This window comes from Chenopodium album, chromosome 1 (assembly GCF_948465745.1).
Source record: "Chenopodium album chromosome 1, dcCheAlbu1.1, whole genome shotgun sequence".
Classification (NCBI taxonomy): domain Eukaryota; kingdom Viridiplantae; phylum Streptophyta; class Magnoliopsida; order Caryophyllales; family Amaranthaceae; genus Chenopodium; species Chenopodium album.
Window position 1 is genome coordinate 8,437,564 of NC_137834.1, and position 22,371 is coordinate 8,459,934.

The following is a 22,371-nucleotide window of genomic DNA, read 5'->3' on the forward strand; positions in this document are numbered from 1 at the left end:
ACCTCCGAATCCACAAGAAGCTCACCTGTGGCACTACCAAGCTTGTGGTTTTGCTCCATGGGAAAACCACTCGTCTTTGCCCCCAAAAAACCTGCTTCAGAAATAATATCCAACGTATATTTTCGTTGGCATAAAAATAAACCGGAAGCACTACGAGCAACTTTGATGCCCAAAAAATATTTCAAAGAACCTAGATCCTTCATCTTGAAACAATCACTGAGATAAGCTTTGAAATCAACAAGTGCATCGGAATGATTACCAGAAACGATAAGATCATCAAAATATACTAAGACATTAATCTGAATTGTGCCTTTAGTATACGTGAAAAGAGAATAATCAGAGTAAGATTGAATGAAGCCGTACCCTTTCAAAGCCGTAGTTAGCTTTGCAAACCAACACCTCGGTGCTTGCTTCAACCCATACAAGGACTTCCTCCAGCGACACACTAATGTAGGATCTTCATCTTCAAACCTGGGAGGTAATTTCATGTATACCTCCTTAGCAAGATCACCATGCAAGAAAGCATTATGCACATCCATTTGATGAATTTCCCAGTTCTTTGATGCTGCAATTGCAAGAAAAGCCCGAACTATTGTCATCTTTTCAACTGGAGAAAATGTTTCACTATAATCTATGCCTTCATGCTGATGATTACCAAAAACAACCAAACGAGATTTAAGTCGTTCAATATCACCATTAGACAAATATTTTGTCTTAAACACCCATTGACTCCCTAGAGCACGTTTACCAGGGGGAAGGTGCTCTAAGGTCCAAGTACTGTTATCTTCCAAGGCTCTTATTTCTTCTTGCATGGATTTTCTCCAACCTTCATGTTTCATGGCCTCTCTAAAAGATTTTGGATCATGACCACCAACAATAGCTGCCAGAAACTTATAATAATTCGCAGAAAACTTGTCACGATTTATATAATGTGCTAAAGGATAAGGAGTACCTGAAGGAGTATTAGAGGACGGAGTGGAGAGAGACGGATTGTTAGCAAAAACCGAGTGAGTGACATAATCCCGATGATGAACATTGGGAAATTTTTCCCAAAAACCTCGCCCCAAGGGCTACTGATTTGGTGTCCCTGCCCCGCCATATTCATCATGGCCATGGGGCTGCTGCACGCTAGCAGAGCTGCCAGTAGTCTCCTCCGCGGCCAGGGGCTACTGCACGCTAGCAGAGCTGCCAGCAGGCTCCTCCGCGGCCAAGCTGCGGTCTATGGCCTCTGGACGCGGCCTGGCTGCGGTCTGTTCTGCCGCAGGCTGCTGAGATGCTGTCCTCGCGCCTGCGGACCCCTCCCGCGGGTGGGCAGTAGCCGTGCCCCCAACGCCACCATTATCATGCACCTCTTCACTATTACCCTCCTCATGTTCCACAAAATCATCATGCACATCATAATGCAAATCAAAACCATGAGACTCAATGTTAACGTCTTCCGGAGTAGAAAACGGAAACACACCTTCAACAAATTTAACATCCCGAGACACAAAAAGAAAAACTTTGGTATCAAGATCATACAAACGCCACCCCTTCTTCCCGAAAGGATATCCCACAAAAACACACTTGCGACTCCGACTAGCAAACTTATCACCATTTGTTTTCTGATTATGAGCAAAACATAAACACCCAAAAGTACGAATGGCATCAAACATAGGAGGTTTACCAAAGAGAACTTCAAAGGGAGTTTTATTTTGTAGCAATGGAGTAGGTGTCTGGTTAATTAAGTGAGCCGCGGTGAGAATGCACTCAACCCAAAAATAAATTGGCAATTTGGCTTGAAATCTCAAGGCCCTCCCAACTGACAAAATGTGTTTATTTTTTCTCTCAACCCTCCCGTTTTGTTGTGGAGTGCCTACACAAGAGGTTTGAAAAATAATATCAGTAGTTGCAAAAAAATCATGCAAACAATTAAACTCTGTACCATTATCACTTTGCACAATTTTAATGGTTTAGGAAAATTGTCGTTCTACCATAGCAACAAAAATCAAGAAAGTACAAAAAACCTTTGTTTTATCATTCAACAAATAAACCCAAACTGTTCTAGAGTAGTCATCAACAAAAGTAAAAAAATAACGAGCTCCGCACGACGCAACGTGTCGATACGGCCCCCACAAATCACAATGTACTTTCTCAAATATTCTAGATGCTTTATTATCACTCAAAGGAAAACAACTTCTAGGATGCTTAGCACGTATACATAATTCACATCCTTTATCTAAACAAGCTTTATTACTAACTGTAGGAAGCAACTTAACTACTTTCTCGGAAGGATGACCCAGACGACGATGCCACAACTCCAACTCTGAATTTGCAGCAAGAGCACTAACATGATGAACCAAATCCGATTTTCTAAAATAATACAATCCGTCCCTCCTAGTTCCCGTTCCAATCAGCTTCTTCGTTTGGTCCTGTATAGCACACATATAAGAGTTAAATTGGAATGTACAATTACGATCATTATTAAGTTGCGAAACATAAATCAAGTTACAACTCAAGTTAGGAACATAGAGAACTCCAGTAAGAGTAATCATGTCCGATAAACAAAGAGAGCCAATAAGATATGCCGACACCGTTTCTCCATTAGGCAAACCAACCGGACATTCGAAGCTTTTTGTGTCAAAAAGGCAAGATTTTTCTCCGGTAATGTAGACATCTAAAAATGTCTCCCCAAAACCAAACCCGTTGATGAACACCTTTCACCGCCATTATTGGTCAAATTGAGTATTTAATCTTTGAAGTGCTTAAATACATGTTCTATCCAATATATTTCATGAACCAATCCAATTTCTAGATCATTTCCCTAATCCATAACCTATTTTCCACTTTTCGTGTCCACATCGCAAAACTGAGAGAAACTGATTTTATGGCTATAAAATTTTGATCCAATTATTATTTTGTTGGATAGGCCTTTAAATAAGCTTTCCAACCATATATCATAAGCCCAATTCCGAGCTATAACGAAAAAGATATGAGCAAAACACCAAACTCGGCCTAAAACCGACACCCTTCCACTAAAACGGCCATATCTTAAAATCTACATATCATTTTGACTTTATTCTAATTGGGTTGGAAAGTATACTTGATAAGCTTTCCAATGATATATTATATGCCTTATTCCGAGTTACAGATCAAAAGTTATGATTATTTTAAAAACGGGTAAAAAACTGAAATTACCGCGCAACAGCAAAAATGCCGCGACGCGGCAAAAGCTGACGTGTCACGGGGCTGATTCCCGTGACACGGTACCCATTTTTGTATTTCTGCAAATTTTTCTCCCGTGTCACGGGATTATACACCGTGTCACGGTGCCCATTCCGTGACACAGGGATATTCCGTGTAATTTCCGCGTACTTTTTACACCGTGACACGACATATTGCACTGCGCCACGGTGGACAATGCCATGTCACGGCATTTCTTCCCATGTCACGGTGCACATCCCGTGCCACAGGATTTCTCCGTATTTTCTCCGCGTAATCCCTAAACGCGTTTTCACTTCCCGTAACCTAAATATTTCCCGTGTCACGCAAATTTGTACCGTGTCACGGGAAAGTTTCCCGTCTGACGGTGGGATTTCCCGTGTCACGGTACACTTTTCCGTGTCGCGGGATACTTTTTTAGGGTTTTTAACATTTTAGGGTTCCGTGTGTTCCCTTTGCACATTTTCCCTATAAATAGGACCCCCCTTTCTACAGTTCGGGGCACCAATAATCATTCTCTCTCACCTTACACCAAAAATCATTCTCTTCTCCCTCTTTAACCTAATTTCTAGTCTCCTTATTCTTCCATAAAAATTCCCCTAAGCACTCCAAGGAATCTATACTTAACCCGAGGTTCCATCCTTAAACCAAGGCGTGAAAGGTACAAATAACTGAGGGTTTGGACCAAATCAACTCTACTTTTTATTTAATTTAATTTTCATTTACTTTATATTTTTTTTTATTGAAGTTACTAACAATTTATTCATGATGTAGCAATTAAAAGGAACGCGCGGAATGTGAGTAATTAATTAACTTATTTACTTATTATTTTTATATTGCTAGTATCATGATTAGGTTTATTTATTATTCGATTTGACTAATGATATTATTGTTAAATTGCTTCCAATATTAATTTTTATTCTATTATTTTTATGATCACCATATTGCATGTTAAAAGGAATATGTAATTGAAAATCACGCCTAATAAGATAATTTGGATAACCAGTTTAGGTTCCTTTTTAATCTTGTTAATTAATTCAAGTGGTCACAAATATTTTAGAATTACGTGTTGCATTAATATTCAACCAATTTAGCTAAATAATAGTTTGGAGCGAATTGAATATTTTGTTTGTATCCCTTTGAGATCACAGGAATGCTTTTCAATATAAGAATCGAGTAGAGGACAATACGGGCGAATGTGACTCCATGACTCACTTCGTACCATCATCCCCGATCCTCCTTTCGTGGTTCCGAACCATATGGAGTTAGTAATCTCATGGATTATGAATGGAGTGTAACCTTCACAGGTCAATCGTTGTTGCCTATCGTTGTCCCTTATTCGTGGTTGCCTTATAATGATCCGTGAACGGTTTACAGGTTCCTTAAAAATTTGTTGGCGGCTCCCTACTTTATTTGTCCCTAATCGTTGTCCCTAATCGTAATATCAATTCCCACTTCCTAAGAGTGCCAAGCATATTCACAACATGCTTTTAACGTAGGCGCACTTCGAGCGACGCCTACAGGTAACGTGATGAGTAGCTCTGGTGTCAATAATCCAAGAAGTATCATCAAACTTACAACTCAACCGATTATCGGAAATTGTTGCATTACCCATCAATCCCGTAATCGCCTTCCACTGTTCACTTGTGAATAAACGACCCGAGGCAAAAGTGCTCGAATCATCCGAGCCTGAACCACCACCAGTGACTGCGTTGGCCTTCACCGGACCTTCGCGACCACGACCAGCAGGAGGCTGCCAGCAGTACCCTCCGACCACCCATATTTGTCATAGCAACGAGTTTCTTCATGTCCTCGCTTTTTACAGAAATTGCAAATTTTATCGGACCAGCACTTTGCAGTTTCGTGTCCCACCTTCTTACATTTATCACACACTGGCAATTGACGATCAGTACCTCCACCATGGCCCCTTCCAGCACCGGTTCGTACAGCAAAACCGAGAGCAGGAGAGTCTTCTTTCTGCCGTGAAATACCACGAACCTTATCTCTTCTTGAGACACCTGCTGAAACGCCCTAAGCAAGGAGGGCACAGGATCTTGAGAAAGCAAATTAGACCTGATAGACGCATAATACTGGGAATATAATCCGAGCAAAAGCTGCTGGAGACGGTCCCCATCACGCCGATCGGCATGCTGACGGCCTACATTACATGTGCACTTTCTACAATTGCAAGCAATTAAAGGTTCTAATTTATCAAGAGCATCCCACAATACTGTCAGTTTGCTATAATACACAACAATTATCATGTACTTTGTTTGCTCACAACGATTAATATCCGATTTTATTTGTTGTATTCTCGGACCATTAACTAAACAAAACCGTTCATGTAAATCATCCCACAATTTCTTGGCATCATCATATTGAGAAAGCATTGATTTTACCTCGGGTTCGATTGTGTTCATGAGCCAAGAAACGAGCATACAATGAATTGTAACCCAATCATCCTTCTTACATGGTGGTGAGATGGTAGTGATGCTACCATCGAGAAATCCGAACTTCCTCCGAGAAGACAAGGAAATTCGTACAGCATGAGACCATTCATGAAAATTATCAAGCTTGAGACGTTGTGAAGTAATGTAATCCCCTGGCCGATCTTGCGGGCCAAGGTAAAACGGTGAATTAGATTCAATTTTTGGCGGAGGCGGTGGAGGTTGTTCATCTCCTCCAGCCATTGTCGATTACACAGGGAAAGAAAGCAGAGAAAAAAAATTTTAACGAGGCTCCGATACCATGTAGAATTTTGTAAACATACGACTGAACCTTTCATTAATCGGGGCAAAACATATATATACAATGCTAATTCCTAGTGTTACCTTAATTAGGTTACTAGAAATTAGGAAACAATATTATCTAATATTCCCCAAAATATATCCTACCAAAATATATGCTTAATATAACTCGTAACAACATCTAAATTTTATTGTCCTTCGATAATTGATCATATGAGCAAGTCTCTCTCTTTATTTTTTTTTGAAAGAAAGAAAGTCTCTCTCTTAATTTATTTATTCATTTATTTATTTTTCTTTTGATAACGACTTGAGAGCAAGTCTTGGTCGTCGTTAGTAGACAAGTTGCTTCCCTTTCTTAAGGGTATGTTAGAATATCCACTAATTTTACAAGCTAAAAGCACATACACTTTGTTTCATAATATTTTACCCACTTTGACATTTCACTCTACTACGTGCTTGCTTTGAGCGCAAGCTTGTGCCAAATCGAGCCATTTTCGTGTCAGTTCTAAATAGCTTGTGTCAACTCAACCTATTTCCATCTCTACCACAAAGGTTATTATGATAATGATGTTTTAAGATCATTTTTAATGTATATTTCTAAATCACAATTTTATTGTTAATTGATTATAAAAAATACTTCCTTTCTCTCCTTTTTTATTATTATTTTTACTTTTTTCTCTATTGATGTTACAAAAAAATTTGTACATCTTATGGATCTAGAATTATTAATTAATATAAATTATTTTTTTGCTATGGAACCTCTTAAGATTATAATAGAGGACAAAATTATATAAGAAGAATTAACACAATGTGTTCTAATGATAAAAGTTATGTCTCGGCAATTAAATTTATATTGCAATTTGCAATTTATATTGTTCACCGTGGTCATGTGCACTTTGTTTATTCAAAATATCATTCAAAGTACCAGGTAGCAATATGTATACAGGTGCGTAATGCATGTTGCTACAGGTATAATGATCTTAGGATAATATACAAAGGAACGCACATTTTATGTTTTGACGGGTTTCATATTTAAACAAATATTTTGAGCTACGTATTAGTTATTTTTTTCATACTTGTTGTACGGTTTGTCATATTAATTATAACGTTCTCATGTAATATTATTATTATCATATTGCCATTGTTCATTAAAAACAGACGATAAAAAATTATGGGAAAAAAAGGTAAGACCCATATGGTCCGGGTAAGGATCTTAAAAATTTAGATCCTAAAGGTCCGGGTAGGGTATGGTTATAGGAAAAAAGCTATAGATACGGTTCTTGGTATTACTAGACCCTACCCAGAAGGAAGAAAACAGAGACCTTGACTAGAGACGACTTGGCATAGTAAACGATGGAAACTTATAACATAAGAAAACAGAGACCTTGACTAAAGACGACTTGGCATAGTAAACGATGGAAACTTTGCAACTAGTGGAGTACATTGTATGCTTTTGCCTTGACAAGGATATCATCGGTTATATAAACCGATGTATGTAACCAATTAACCATAACATATGTCTTACTAATTCAGCATTTTCATAAACGTATCTTAATTAGCGACCAACATGCATGCTTTTACTTTGCCTAATATGTTCCTAATTCTTTTGCTAGCATCCTCCTCTTTCTTCGAACCCCCTAATTCGGTCTCAGTAGAGGCTCGAAAATTAGCCACTTCTAATGGCGTATTCAAGGTCAATCTCATCCATCGCAATTCACCACTTTCGCCTTACTACAACTCTTCCATGACACCACAAGAGCGCCTAAAGAAAGTACCCCTAGGCTATATATCACATGGCCACAATATTCAACTATCCTCAAAATATTATAGCCTAAATGATGAAAATTCATATGCTTTAGTTCCTAATGGTGGAGCATACCTCATGAAAATTTCCCTTGGTACGTCGAATTTTTAGCCGTGGCAGACACGGGTAGTGACCTTATTTGGGTCCAATGTCAACCTTGTAACACTTGCATCCAACAACAATCTCCACTCTTTGATCCATCCAAATCTTCATCCTATCAATTAATCCCTTGCCCTTCTTCGGATTGCGCCCAACCAGATGTCACTACTAGTTGTGCTTCGAATAATAATAATAATTACAACAGTTACGAGTCATCATCACTGTGTGTTTATCAAAAATGTTACGGTGATAAAACTCAAACTAACGGCGTCCTAGCCACTGAAACACTTAGCTTATCTTCTCCTGATGCTACCTCGCCTAGCATTTCATCCACAACAATTTTCGGTTGTGGGACGGACAACCAAGGCTCTTTTGGCAAACAAGGAGAGGGGATCGTTGGACTTGGAACAGGCCCATCTTCCTTGATCTCGCAACTCGGCCCTAAAATCAACTACAAGTTCTCCTACTGCTTAGCTCCTTTGACTTCCGAGGTCTCAAGCACGCTTACCTTTGGAGCCGATGTTACGAGCCCTGATGTAGTGTCAACTCCGTTCAAAGTAGGACAACGCCCCACATTTTACCACCTTACTCTCGATAGCATTAGCGTCAGGGTTGGTGATAATCCAGTCCAAATCGTGGTAGACATGGACATGATCATCGACTCTGGTACCACTCTTACAATGCTTCCAAGTAACATCTACAACGACTTAAGGGATGCTTTGGTTAATGCCATTGGACTTAACATGGTTCCGAGCCCAATCGAAGGTTACGACCTCTGTTACAATACAGGGGAATCAGGGCAGTTTAGTCCTCCAGACGTCGTATTCCAATTTCAAGGGGCCAAAGTCGTGTTAAAGGCAATCAACACTTTTAGGCAAATTGAGGAAGATGTTAGTTGCTTGGCAATGGTAGCTACGGATTATACTCCGGTATTTGGGAATATTGCTCAAGTTAATTTCGAGGTCGGGTATGATTTACAAGCTAAGCAAGTTTCTTTTGCTCCAGCAGATTGTACTAATTAAGTACTAATTAACTAGCTTAATTAATCGTTATTTCTAAAATATTGTGTAGAACGGACTCATGTGAGTCCGTTTTATTATCCGGCCCGCGCACGACCCAAAAATCTAACTCTACTCACAAAATGACGCTGATGACAATTACCAGCAGTCGACGGTGAGAACAGTCGTCGTCTCATTAGTACTACTACTCCAATACGTTGTCGTATTTCTCACCTTCATCATCATCATCTCCGATTTATTCAACAGAATTCATCTTATATGTTTCTTTCCTTTTAAGATTTTTATTTGAAGAGTTCTCTGTTTTTCATTCTCATCAACTGATGAATGAAATTATTCAACAGAACATTTCTTTGGTGTTATTCAACAAAATTCATTTAAGGAAGATAATGAAGATTATTTCAAGAAATCGAAAATGGATTTCAATAAAAGGGCGGCTTCTTGTGCAATTAGAGACCGTATTATGTTCCTTGATTTTGTAATTGATTTTCTCAACTCTCATGTATATATTACTTTGTTAGGTATAATATTATAGATATTAGAGATATTTGTCAGCTATAGGAATATAAGTGTTTGGTTTTAGATTATTTTACACGATCAACTATTAAATTAGTACTTATAATATCATATATTAGATTATTAATGTCAGATATTAGGTTATTATAGTCAGGTATTAGGTTTATTTTTTTTTTTGGTATTAAATTAGTATAGTCAGGTTTTAGGAATCTTTTGTTTGGTAATAGATTAGTATGGTTAGGTGTTAGGAATATTAGTGTCATGTATTAGAATATTATTGTCAGATATTAAAATATTAGTGTCATGTATAAAAATATTAGTGTCATGTATTAGAATATTAGTGTTATGTATTAGAATATTATTGTCAGATATTAAAATATTAGTGTCAGGTATTAGAGTATTAGTGTCATGTATTATAATATTATTGTCAGATATTAAAATATTAGTGTCATGTATACGAATATTATTTCAGGTATAAGAATATCAGTGTCTTGCATTACAATATTATTGTCAGATATTAAAATATTAGTGTCATGTATAACAATATTATTAGTGTCATGTATTAGACTTATTTTGTTTGATAATAAGTTATATTGGTCAGGTGTTAGACTTATTGTTGTTTGATATTGAGTAGCTAATGTTTTCCAACCTCATCAATACCTCATCATCTTCATCAACAAACCAACTCTGACTTTTGTTGAGTAAGGGTAAGCAGACTTTCTACAGATTAATCGCACAAAATCTAATCAATCTTCAAGTGAGGTGCAACACCTTTACACAAAGCAATACCAAATGGAGACTACTTATTCTTGACCGACACTACTTGGCATTGATAAGGAAATTTCTTTTAATTTTTTGAATATTATAAATTTTTCCACCATTGTTGTTCTGGTTTCTAGTGATACCAGATTTTTGATCCGATTTTCTCTCTCCTGTAACTTCATTTTTGGTTGTTGTATGTAGGAGAGAGAATAGTCAAAGTATCAAAGAATCGGTAGTTTCTCGATCTAGACTCGGAAGCCGATCTTCGAAACTCAACCATCTTCTTCAGAATATCAACAACGACGAAGAAGCAGTACTAAGGCAGAGTTGGTGTCGCGGGCCTCGCGATCGGGTTTAGTTAGCCTGTGGCCTTTTGTTATTGAACCTGGTCTCACGTGACTCCGGACTCACACAAAACCTTTTGTTTCTATTTTTACATTGTACTTCCTCATGGTAAGGTTTGTTTGTATTGGCAAAAGTATGTTTATATTGCTATTTCTTCATGTAATGAACGTTTCAATTTTCTGTATCAATATGCTACTTCCTCCGTTTTTTTAGTTGATACCGTTTGAGTTTTACACTATTCACACATCACGTTTTGACTCGCTTTTGTGGTTAAATGATAAAACATATTCATGTGAGATTTTGTTTGAATCGTTTCAATATATATTTTAATAATATCCATTTTTTATAATTTTTTAAGGTTGATATTTAGAGATATTAATCATTAAAAACATCTGTTGACAACCGTCATAATAAAAAGATGTCAATTAAAGAAAAAAAGGAAGTATAAGCTCTATATATGTTTGAAAGTACATTTGCCTTATATATATGGAGTACGTTTTAGCTAGAAAAGTTATTATGCCATTTGGAAGTAAAGTTTCTTTTCTTTTCAAAGACTTTAGCAAGTACGTGGTGTCGTGGTGATGATTATGTATATATGTATAGCCGTAGAGGTGTAAATAAGCCAAGACATAATAAAAAAAAAAATCGAATAATAAAGTTGACTAAAATTCAATTATGTTTTGAACATATGATATTAATAGAGGTGTCAATTCGGATTATCGGATGGAGTTTGGGTCGGGTCTATTCGGGTCGGGTCTGTTCGGGTCGGATATGTTCGGATCAAAATTATCCTTTTAACTCGGATCGGGTCGGATCGGGTCAAATTCGGGTTGGGTCAAATTCGGGTCATAGTCTATCGAGTCCGGGTCGGATACAGGTCGGGTCAACTTCAGATCAATTCACTTTCGGTTCGGATATATTTGGATCGGGTTTAAAACGGGTTTAGCCGGGTAATTTCGGGTCGGGTTGATTTCGGTTCGGATGATTTCGGTTCAGTAAAGTTCGGTTCGGTCAATTTCGGTTCAATTCCTTTTTGTGTTTGGCTGGATTTTGGTCGAGTTGACCAAATTCATATCCAAATAAGGTTATTTTTAAACTAGAGATATTGTTTAGTTTTTACCTTATTATTGGGTCAATATGATTATTAATTACGAAGCACAAAGTTTTAGTTTTCTCATTTGATCAAGTTATGTGTAATTTTTATCTTTGAGGAAAATTGAGATTGAATAATTATCGATGACTTATCATACCTATATAAGTGAGAAGTGAGACCGAGCTAGTGATATATTGACGAATAATAGTTACATATGGTGATATATACAAAAAAAGTAGTCATTTTTTTAGGTGATTACAAGTTTACAACTCTTCATCAATTGTACAATCATATGAGGCTATGAGTTCTGTACTATTAGGTTAGTTTATTACTGATTCAATTTTTTAAAGATATTTGTTAGAGTTGTTAGAATTACTTTATTACTAATTCAATTTTTATATTAAAAACTTGACATTATACATATTTATAGTTAATTGTTACTATGTAAATTCTTTTTATTTAAGCATATATAAATTTTTGCATATGTATGTAGTGAGTATATAACCGTGCAATGTATAACGCCTATAATTCTACAATAATGCACAATTGTACTCCGCACTTTTAACCAATAACTTCAGTTTAATCAATATAACATATTTCCAACAAGTTTAAAGTAATATTAATTAGTATATTACGGATCATATGAGCTATCAAACTAAACATTAAATGATATACAATATACAATAATTAAGTCTATAAGGGTGTGTTCTATTCATCTGATTTTCACAAACCTGACTTATCTTAACTTACCTGAACTTATAGGGACTTACTAGACCTTATAAAAACTTATTATTTTAGTCTTAATTTGTACTTGGGTAACCTTATTAGAACTTATTAAATATGAAGTGAACTTATCACACCTGAAATCGTAATTGAAAATAAGGTGAACAAAATAGACTCTAAGTTATGACAATATATATACAAAATATGTAGTATATGAAATGAAACTTTATCACGAGTTCAATTGGCACGAAAGTAAAGCACACATATACAATCTATGTTGATAGTGCAAATAATAGGGAGTGTAATTACGAATTTTTTAATTGGTAATAATAATACTTTTGCTACCTCTTATTTATGTTTATTAATTCCCATAATTTTCTACCAATAGTGACTATCAATCGGGGACGGAGGGAGTAATAATAATGATCTTGTGGGAAAAAAATTCTACTAAAAGATGAAGTAATGTGATTTATATTGATATAATTGGTTGTAGGTGTTAGAGAAAAGAATTATTAGTTCATAAAATATAACAGAATGGGAGGAAATTCATTAAAAATGACAATAGGCTTTAGGCAGCATTTAACAAGAGCTTTACAAGCAAATCAATTAAATCTCGCTTGATGTTTAGGTTTATAGATCTTGTGGCATTCATTAAAGCTTAGAAAGTAAATTAATATAATTGATATGTACATGAAGTAAACTTAAGACTCTGGATTATTTCTTTGTAGTCAAAAAGTTAACTTATTAATAATTAGTAAATATATAGTATAAGAACTTGAATAAAAAAGTAAATAATTAATTATGATCGGGTAAAAATCAAATCGAGTTAAAATCAGATCGGGTTAATATCAGTTCGGGTCAAAACGGATCGGATTAGATCGATTATTTTTTGGGTCAATTTCGGATCGGGTTGAGCTCGGGTCGGGTCAAATCGGTTCGGTTTGAGTTCATGTCGGGTCAAATCGGATTCGGGTTGAGTTCAGGTCGGATCAAATCGATGTCGGGTTAAGTTCAGATCGGGTCAAGTTCGGATTTGGGTTGAATTTAGTTCGGTTATAGATCGGGTTTGGATCTTGAATTTCTCGGATCAAATCGGATCGGTTACAGTTCGAAACGGACAATTTTTTTCGGGTCAGTTTGGTTTTGACACCTCTATATGAGAAATATGTCGAGTTTGTACAGTTTTTAAAGCTAGTAAATGAGATTAAATATGAGCATAAATATATTCATCCATATAATTAATTAATTAACTTCATGAACAATTTCTGTATAAACCTTTTAGATCAAATAAGGTCTTTTATAAGATAAGCTTAAATTGTGTTAATTTGATAAAAGTTTGACTTATTTTGAGATTTTTATGGTGTCAAAATAATAACACCACAATTTTTTATTTTTAAATATTATTCTTGATAAACTTGTTTCCATTAAAAAATAAGCAGTTTACAGACACTTATACAAACACTTATACAACCTCCTAATTGCACAAACATAAACTTGTTGGGTTTTGGAAATGATGTCAATTTTGTTAGTTTGTAGAATTGAGCCTAAACCACTCATAGAGGTGGGTGCAAAAATGCAATCTGGCAATCGAAAGTTTTATTTACAAAATTATCAATTTTTTTTTTTTTACTATTGTACTATATGACAGAGTACGTGTATAAATTAATCATGGATTTTAATAATTTGCTTAAAATTTTAAATGAGTTGGTCCTCAACGTTAAAATGGTTACTAGAGCCAAAGTGGAAAAAAGTCACGTCTTAATTCACCCCTCATTCTATGAGGATTTTATTTCGCATTGGTATGAGAAAACTAAAGTTAATTGGATCCGCTTTCTAGTCAAATAAACTTCATTTATTTATTTATTTTTTTTTATTTTTTTATTTTTTGAAAAAGGTTTTAAAAAACAATAAATTTTTGTTTTATTACCCCATTTACTCATGTTTTTTTTTTTTTTTTTTTTTGGTTTTGTACTTGATGGTTTTATTACTCATTGTAAATTCGCATCCAGCGCGATGATTTGATAAAATTTAGTACGTAATATATTATTATGCTATGTAGAATTGTGTGATTCTCCTTGGAGGAGGCTTTCTAATTAAATCAATATATATAGGGTTTACAACCTAGTCATGAGAATAACCTAAAATACACAAGATATATTTTACAGAATATTTACGAGATAATATTAACATATTATCTAACACACCCCCGCAGTTGAAGCGGGAGGAGGTCGAATGCTGAGACTGTCTCTGAAATCTAAGAACAGTTGGCGAGGTAAACCTTTCGTGAAAATATCTGCGTACTGATATGAGGATGGAACATGTAAGACCTTGATCTCTCCAAGAGCGACCTTGTCACGTACAAAATGGATGTCCATCTCAATGTGTTTGGTACGTTGGTGTTGTACTGGATTAGAAGATAAGTATATGGCAGAAATATTATCACAATAAACCAAGGATGCCAGTCTAACAGGGCAATGTAACTCGAGTAGTAAATTTCGAAGCCAACATAATTCAAAAACAACATTAGCGACACCTCTATATTCCGCTTCAGCACTTGATTTGGACAACGTAGCTTGTCGTTTTGCAGACCATGAGACCAGATTATCACCCAAATAAACACAATACCCTGAAGTGGATCGTCGAGTGTCCGGGCAGCCGCCCCAATCAGCATCTGTATAAGAAATAAGTCTCGTAGGCGCAGAACGGTATAAATGTAGTCCATGATCAGAAGTGCCTTTAATATATCTGATAATACGCTTAAGAGCGTTAAAGTGAGGTTCCCTAGGAGCATGCATGAATAGACAAACCTGCTGAACGACATAAGCAATGTCAGGTCTTGTGAAAGTGAGGTACTGAAGCGCACCTGCAAGGCTCCTGTAGAGAGAGGGATCCTGCACTAGCTCACCATCATGAGCACTAAGCTTCGACTGAGTATCGACAGGAGTAACAACCGGTTTGCAATTGTCCATATTGACCCTGTGAATAATTTCCTCTACGTACTTACTCTGACAAAGAATCATGGAGTCCTTTGTTCGGGTGACTGAAATACCCAAAAAGTAACTCAACTTCCCTAAATCAGTCATGGAGAATTCAGACTTGAGGAGAGCAATAATATCACACTTGAGTTGTTCTGAGGAAGTTGTAAGCACAATGTCATCAACATAGAGCAAGAGATATGCAACATTAGCACCATGTCGCAAAATAAAGAGGCAATTATCACTTTTACTGCATACAAAACCAATCTGCATCAGATAATTAGCAAACCGTTGATACCAAGCCCGTGGGGCTTGTTTGAGACCGTAAAGAGATCTATTGAGCCGACAAACATAAGTGGGAGCTTTGGGATCTACAAATCCCGGTGGTTGATGCATATAAAAAGTTTCTTTGAGATCACCATGAAGAAACGCATTCTTAACATCAAGCTGATGAATAGGCCAGTCCCTACCCATAGCAATACTCAAAACAGTGCGAATAGTCGCTGGTTTGACCACGGGACTAAACGTCTCATCACAATCTACACCAACCTGTTGAGACTTGCCATTCACAACAAGTCTTGCTTTGTATCTCTCTAAGTCACCATTTTCCCTGTATTTGTGCTTAAATAACCACATACACCGAATAATATTGACCCCTTCCGGTCTTGGAACAAGATCCCAAGTATGTTGTTCTGTAAGAGCATTAAATTCCTCATTCATGGCCGTATTCCAATTATGATCAAGCATGGCTAACTTTGGATTGTTAGGAAGTGGGGAAATAGCAGGAACTGTAATATTAGCTTGATATTTGGGGTTCGGCTTAAAAATTCCATCCTTAGCACGAGTAGTCATAGTGTGGGAAGGTTAAATAGTTGGCCTAGAGTGAGGAGTGATGACCGGAGTTGGGCTAGGAAGAGTTCCGAATTGGATAGAGGGTGAATTAGGAGAATTTGGTGGGCTAGATGGAGAAGTAGGAGAGTGATGTGGGCTGGGCAGAGGGGTCCGCAGGTTAGCTGCGGTTGGAGAGGGAATGCCGCGGCCCACCCGCGGAGTGGACTGCATGTCCGTGTGATTTGTGTGTTTGGTGGGATTTGTGGGATTATCTCGTGGGCTTTGAGGCTGGGCCGAATTTTTGCATGGATGGTGGTAATAAGTTTGGAGCAAATTATTATCAAAAGACTCCAAAAACTCATAATCAGTTTCTTTAAATTGTTGAATGTTTGAGAAGGGGAATTAGTCTTCAACAAATGTCACATGACGGGAAACAATTATTTTGTTGGATGATAAGTCATAACACAAATAACCACAATGATTAGAGGGGAATCCCAAGAAAACACAAGGTGTGGACCGAGGTGCAAGCTTATGAGGAGCGGTAGCACTAAGGTTTGGGAAGAAAAGACACCCAAAAGTACGAAGATGATCATAAGTGGGACATCTACGATATAGAACCGCGGTGGGGGTTTTATTTTGTATGGTTGTGGAGGGGAGAATATTGAGAATGTAGGCAACCATAGCCACAGAATAAACCCAAAAAGAAGGCGGAAGGGAGGCATGAAAAAGAATAGTTCGAGACATATTATTGATAGTGCGTATTATTCTTTCGGCTTTGCCGTTTTGAGAAGAAGTGTTTTGGCAAGAGAAGCGAAAGAGCATGCCATGTTTTGCACAAAAAATACGAAAAGGGGAATTATCAAATTCACGGCCATCGTCATTTTGAAAAGTTTTAATGTCCTTTTCGAATTGTGTTTTAATATATGCTCGAAAATTGACTAGAATATCATAGACTTGAGATTTATATTGTAAAGGAAACACCCAAATAAAATGAGAGAAATCATCAAGCAAAACTAAATAGTATTTGTGACCCAATTTGCTAGAAATAGGAGATGTCCATAAATCCATATGAATAATATCAAATGGTGAAAAAGTAACGGAAGTAGAGGACTTAAACGGAAGTCGTACATGTTTACCCAAAGGGCAAGAGTAGCAAAATTGAGAAGAATTTCTCTTATTACAACGAATCAAATTATTTTTCCTAAGAAAATTAAAAACTGGTTCGCCGGGGTGTCCAAGTCTATGATGCCAAGTTGAAGGAGAAATAGCAGCTAGAGATAGTTGACTTTTGTCATGAGAAGCGGAAGAATTGGAAAAAGGATAGAGATCCCCCACACTATTGCACCTCGCTAGAATTGTCCCCGAATGAAGGTCCTTCACAGAAAAACCGAGAGGGTCAAACTCAATAGACACAGAATTATCACAAGCAAATTTCCTAACATAAATTAAGTTCTTAATAATATTGGGGACATGTAAGACATTTTTGAGGTGAAAGGGAGGATTGGGTGAGGGAGTGGTAGTAGTGCCATAGCCATGAATTGGAATACGTTTGCCATCACCAACTAAAATATATTGAGGAGTGCTCAAATTAAACAGTTTAGAGAGATTACCCGAGTCACGAGTCATATGAGAAGTTGCACCCGTGTCCATGTACCATCCATTGTCGGGAGGTTGAAGGCTCATTGAATTGTAGGCCTGACCCAGATCCGTCAGCGACATTAATGGACCATACTCTGATTGGGCCGGAGCTGCATAATAGGCTTGTTGCTGTTGGACTGGTCTGGCACCCAAAATTGACGGACTTGACTGGCTGGACCCACGGTACTGCTGGGCAGGCCCACACTACTACAAAAAGCGTGTTTTTTGGACGCTTTTTAGGCCTTTTTTCGACGCTAAAAAGCGTCGAAAAATTATTTCTCGACGCTGCAAAAAAGCGTCGCAAATCCATGAGTCGAAAATTTTTCGGGGACACAAAAAAGCGTCGAGATTCTCGACGCTTTTTATTGTCCAAACTAATATACGAACGTCGAAAATTACTTATTTCGCGCATTATCCCAAAAGTATGTAGTTTTTTAGCGACGCTTTTTCCTGTCCACATAATCAAATTTAGCGACACTTTTTGTTGTTTTGCGTTTATTCGTGTCAGCCTATGGTATGGCGGGAAAGTCTTTGAAATTTGAAAATGTGCAATTATGTAGACATTAAAAAGTGTCTAGATTTAGTTTTTAAGCTTTTTTTTTCTTTTATCAAATTATTATCATCATACATACATTATAATTGGGATATTTATCATAAATTAAATTAATTAATAACATTAAAATAAAAATAAACAAAAATTCTATATAACTAGATCATATTAAAAAAAAAACAATAATTAATCAACAATAAAAAGAGTACGTAGTTAATTACCAAATTTAGAAAAAAAAAACATCAACACATTACAATCATTAAAAAAAAAAAATGGTCGCATATTATAGTATGTAGCTTGTCCCTAAATAAATACATCACTAATATAAGACTAAAAACCAAAATAGATAGATGATGACCACATTGATCGATATAGTCGCTTGTTGATGCTCAAGTGTCCTGACCTATTCTTTTGTTGCACCTACATTGCCTTTTCCAATCTTCAAAAAAAAAAAAAAATACAAAGTATAAATTAGTCTAAATCATTTTTTGCCAGAGCAACCACCATTACACATATGAATAACTTGATCACAATCAGTTCATACTTCATATAGATATATGTACATCAGCTTTGTTTGAATTCATCTCACTTTCATTTTACTTGTCTTATTTATTCATCCATCTTTTATGAGAAATTTTGTATTTTTTTTTTTTTTTGTAAAAATTAGAGCAAGTAAAATCATCAGACCTCAACAATCACATAACAAATTCAAAATGGGGGAGGTAACAACTCTAACAACAAAGGCATTTTTATCCCTAAACTTCAACCATAATAAAGCTCATAGTCAAATTGATGATAGCTAAAAGCAAACTAACAAAAGCAAACAACAACAACACTTAAGAACAACAAACATCAATGCATCATAGTTGAATGTAAGGTTATTTGTAAGGTTATTTGTGGGGTTGAGTGTAAAGCATTATCAAAGGCAATAATGCAATAAGGCAATAATGCAACATATCGCTAGTGTGAATAGCAGTGAGACAAAGCATCCCTTCTTCAAAAATAAACGAAGGTACACATTATAGGAGTCGCCAACTTAGTCTACCCTTGTCTATGCATTTTTCATGAAATTTTCTGAGAAAAATCAAAGCCATAAGAAGCTCTACACAAGGGCAGAAAAGCAAGCAGAGATAAAAGGATTTTCTTACAACACCATGATAACACATAAAAATCGTTTATATTAGTTTGTTCCATAATGATACATTATTCCAAAGCTCACCAAATCTGAAATCCCATTATTATTGCAATGGCTTCCAAGTTTCTTAAAATTCCTAGGATAAAATTATATGCATTCTCTTATTAGAATTTAGAATAATCAAACAAGGCATTACTGATCAAGTATCAAGAAGTCTAATTCGGTATTGCCTGGAAGCTAGAAAGCAGCAGCAACAGCTATGAATTAATAACTCACAACCTACTCCTGTTAAAGTATTCCTAGCTGGTACAATTTTACACTATGCACCAATTTGCACATTCCAAAGTGTTGTTCTCAAAGTTAATATTGGTTTCACTCAATAGTAGTGAAGACATACAACACTACACACACACACACACACGATAAATAAATTGATTTAACAAAGTTTGACCACGATGAATGTCCTTAAATCAACTTGTACCAAACCCGAGCACAATTGCCAAAAACAGAACACAATAACCCGAACAGAACAACACAGAAGATATCACATCATGCTAAAAATTACAAACAACAAAACAATAACCAGAATTTGCAACCATTCTAGCAGGTTAAAAGTAATCTATTCTAGCAGGTTGTGTTAGATCATTTTTCTGATGAGTTACATGGCTCAAATTAGTTGTTTGTATGGCTATTTTAGTGAATGTATGTGCTGCTGTAAATATTAATCCGGTTTGTGTGGCTGTTATAGTGAATGTATGTGTGGCTGTAGTTGCTCGTGGCTGGTGTTGCACTTTGATGCTGCTGCTGTTGTTGTTGTTGTTGTTGCTGCACGATGTTTTGGTTTTGCTGCTGCTGATGTCTGCTCTTGATGCTCATTTTGCTCTGCTCCTGCTGATGTATCCTCCTGATGCTGATGTTGCTATGCCCCTGCTATTGTGGTTATGCTCCCATTGTAATTTTTTTTTTCTTGTATGTTTTATTAAAGTGTAAAACATTATAGCTATTTATTAATGGAAATATCTGAGTTTTTATATGTGCAAGTCTTTGTATTAATTTAATGGAAAAAATGCAAAACTTATTTTATTTTTTAGCGTAAAAGGCACTGGTTCAGAGGCAAAACGGGTACCCTTTACTTCACTTCCATTACTCATCACCAAAGTTTGAGAATATATTATCAATTGAACACCTTATTAATTCCATTACTCATCACCAAAGTTTGAGAATCAATATCCAATATCAGAAATTTGATATCCAATACATAACTCACAAGTCACGCAACAACATATTGGTGCTATTATTCCATCATATGTTATAATTAGCTTTCCTCCAAAAAGTGGCTCTAAATGTTACTTAATTCAATCTTTACAGCAAGCAGCAGGGGAGCTTTACAGCAAGTAGCAGGGGAGCAGAGCAGACAAGTAGTATAAAAGCAGCAGGGGAGCATGACAAGCAGTAGCAGGGGAGCAGGGCACACACACACACACATCACAAGCAAGCATTCACACAAGCTCTAAATGTTACCTGATGTTTTGCCTTTCCTAAGAATTCGGATGCTTTGTTTAGAAGACCCGGAGATGCATGGTGGTGTTCCCAATGGGTGGGAACGAATGGATCAGATTTAGAAATGGATACTCAATGGATTCTCTTCGAAGTTCCTGAGATTAAGTCCATATCAGCTCAGCAGATAAAGATACAGCACATCACTTCATTATATCTCAAATCACTAAAGATTCATAATTTTCGTTGTCATACCCTTTTACCAGATGCAAAAAGAAAAGACACAACCAACACATGAAACTATTTTATTAGGAAAATTTGGACTGACTTGATCTTTGTCAAGGAAGTTCCACTACAACCTTAATACAGTATGAAACTACAGGGTCTATGGACGCTCATTAAACAAACCAATACATTCTTGGAAAAGTAACACGAAGAAAAGATATAACATTCCTTAACATTGCCATTTCCAGTTAAAACTAGAAACTAACAAGATCAGACCGCCTAAAACTGACAGTAGAGTATGTCCCTCAACAAACCACAAGCCTGGACAATGCATATATTGGACATGATGAAATTGTATAACTTACATAATTTGTCTATGCTATGCTTCCATAGTTGGTCTCCAATTTGGTAGAAGCTCTAACAAGGAAAATAAAATAGAAATTGAGCTTTAACAACAAGCTTACCTTGAGAAGGCCACTGGTTCAAATTGCAGATTTCATCATGAAGCGGGCCAATGTAGAAAGACTCCTTTGGGTAACCTGCAATCAAATAAGGTAAGTTGCTAAGTCTTCAAAATTCCTTGCAGTTTTGTACACAAAATAAGGTGATTCGACAATTAAAAGAGCAAATAGATAAGATGATGGATCAACAAAACCTTTGGTTTTTAAAGAAGTATCCAACTTCTCAGAATTTAAAGCTGTATATCCCTTGAATTCCTTTCCAGCAAAAATTAAACAATCAAATCAGCTTCTCATATCAAAGTCAAAATTTTAAAACACAATAAGAATTATGATCATGACCTTATTCACAAATGAGCCAATATAAACATATATCAGTATATCCTTCTTTATAATCCATTCAATTACAATAGAAAACTTTACTAGCAAAATAAGATATAGTAGCAACAAGCATGAAACAAAAATAACACGTACCAAAACATGCACTTACAAACAAAAACCTGAAGTCCTCAACCAAGCATGCATCAAATTGGCTTCGACAATTAGAAGCTTCTAAACCAGATAAATCAAGTCAGTAATCAACACTACAAACAACCAACTAAAATAAATCTGCTTTGGATCCTTGACATCAGGCAACAAAGGACCATTTCTTAAATAATCCGATGTTATTTGCTACCCTTTTCACTCCCAATATTCTTTTATCCTGCCTGGGAAGATCAAAATGCTATGAATTAGCTCAGATAATTAACCAAACAT

General features: G+C 36.2%; 1 protein-coding gene, 1 long non-coding RNA gene and 1 pseudogene across 2 annotated transcripts; 1 reads left to right on the forward strand and 2 right to left on the reverse strand.

Annotated features, from left to right (window-relative positions):
- Positions 1 to 1,166: 1,166 nt before the first annotated feature.
- Positions 1,167 to 5,891, reverse strand: LOC145627749 (uncharacterized). Its single transcript, XM_081680102.1, has 3 exons — positions 4,998 to 5,891; positions 4,723 to 4,954; positions 1,167 to 1,855 (listed from the first exon to the last, which is right to left on the reverse strand). The coding sequence occupies exons 1-3, from the start codon at positions 5,889 to 5,891 to the stop codon at positions 1,167 to 1,169; spliced, it is 1,815 nt and encodes a 604-aa protein (XP_081536228.1).
- Positions 5,892 to 7,476: 1,585 nt separating this feature from the next.
- Positions 7,477 to 10,674, forward strand: LOC145556898 (aspartic proteinase CDR1 pseudogene; annotated as a pseudogene).
- A 10,029-nt stretch (positions 10,675 to 20,703) lies between these two features.
- Positions 20,704 to 21,865, reverse strand: LOC145557055 (uncharacterized). Its single transcript, XR_014092180.1, has 3 exons — positions 21,813 to 21,865; positions 21,622 to 21,696; positions 20,704 to 21,090 (listed from the first exon to the last, which is right to left on the reverse strand). It is a non-coding gene; the product is annotated as an uncharacterized LOC145557055 (long non-coding RNA).
- Between the last annotated feature and the right edge of the window lie 506 nt (positions 21,866 to 22,371).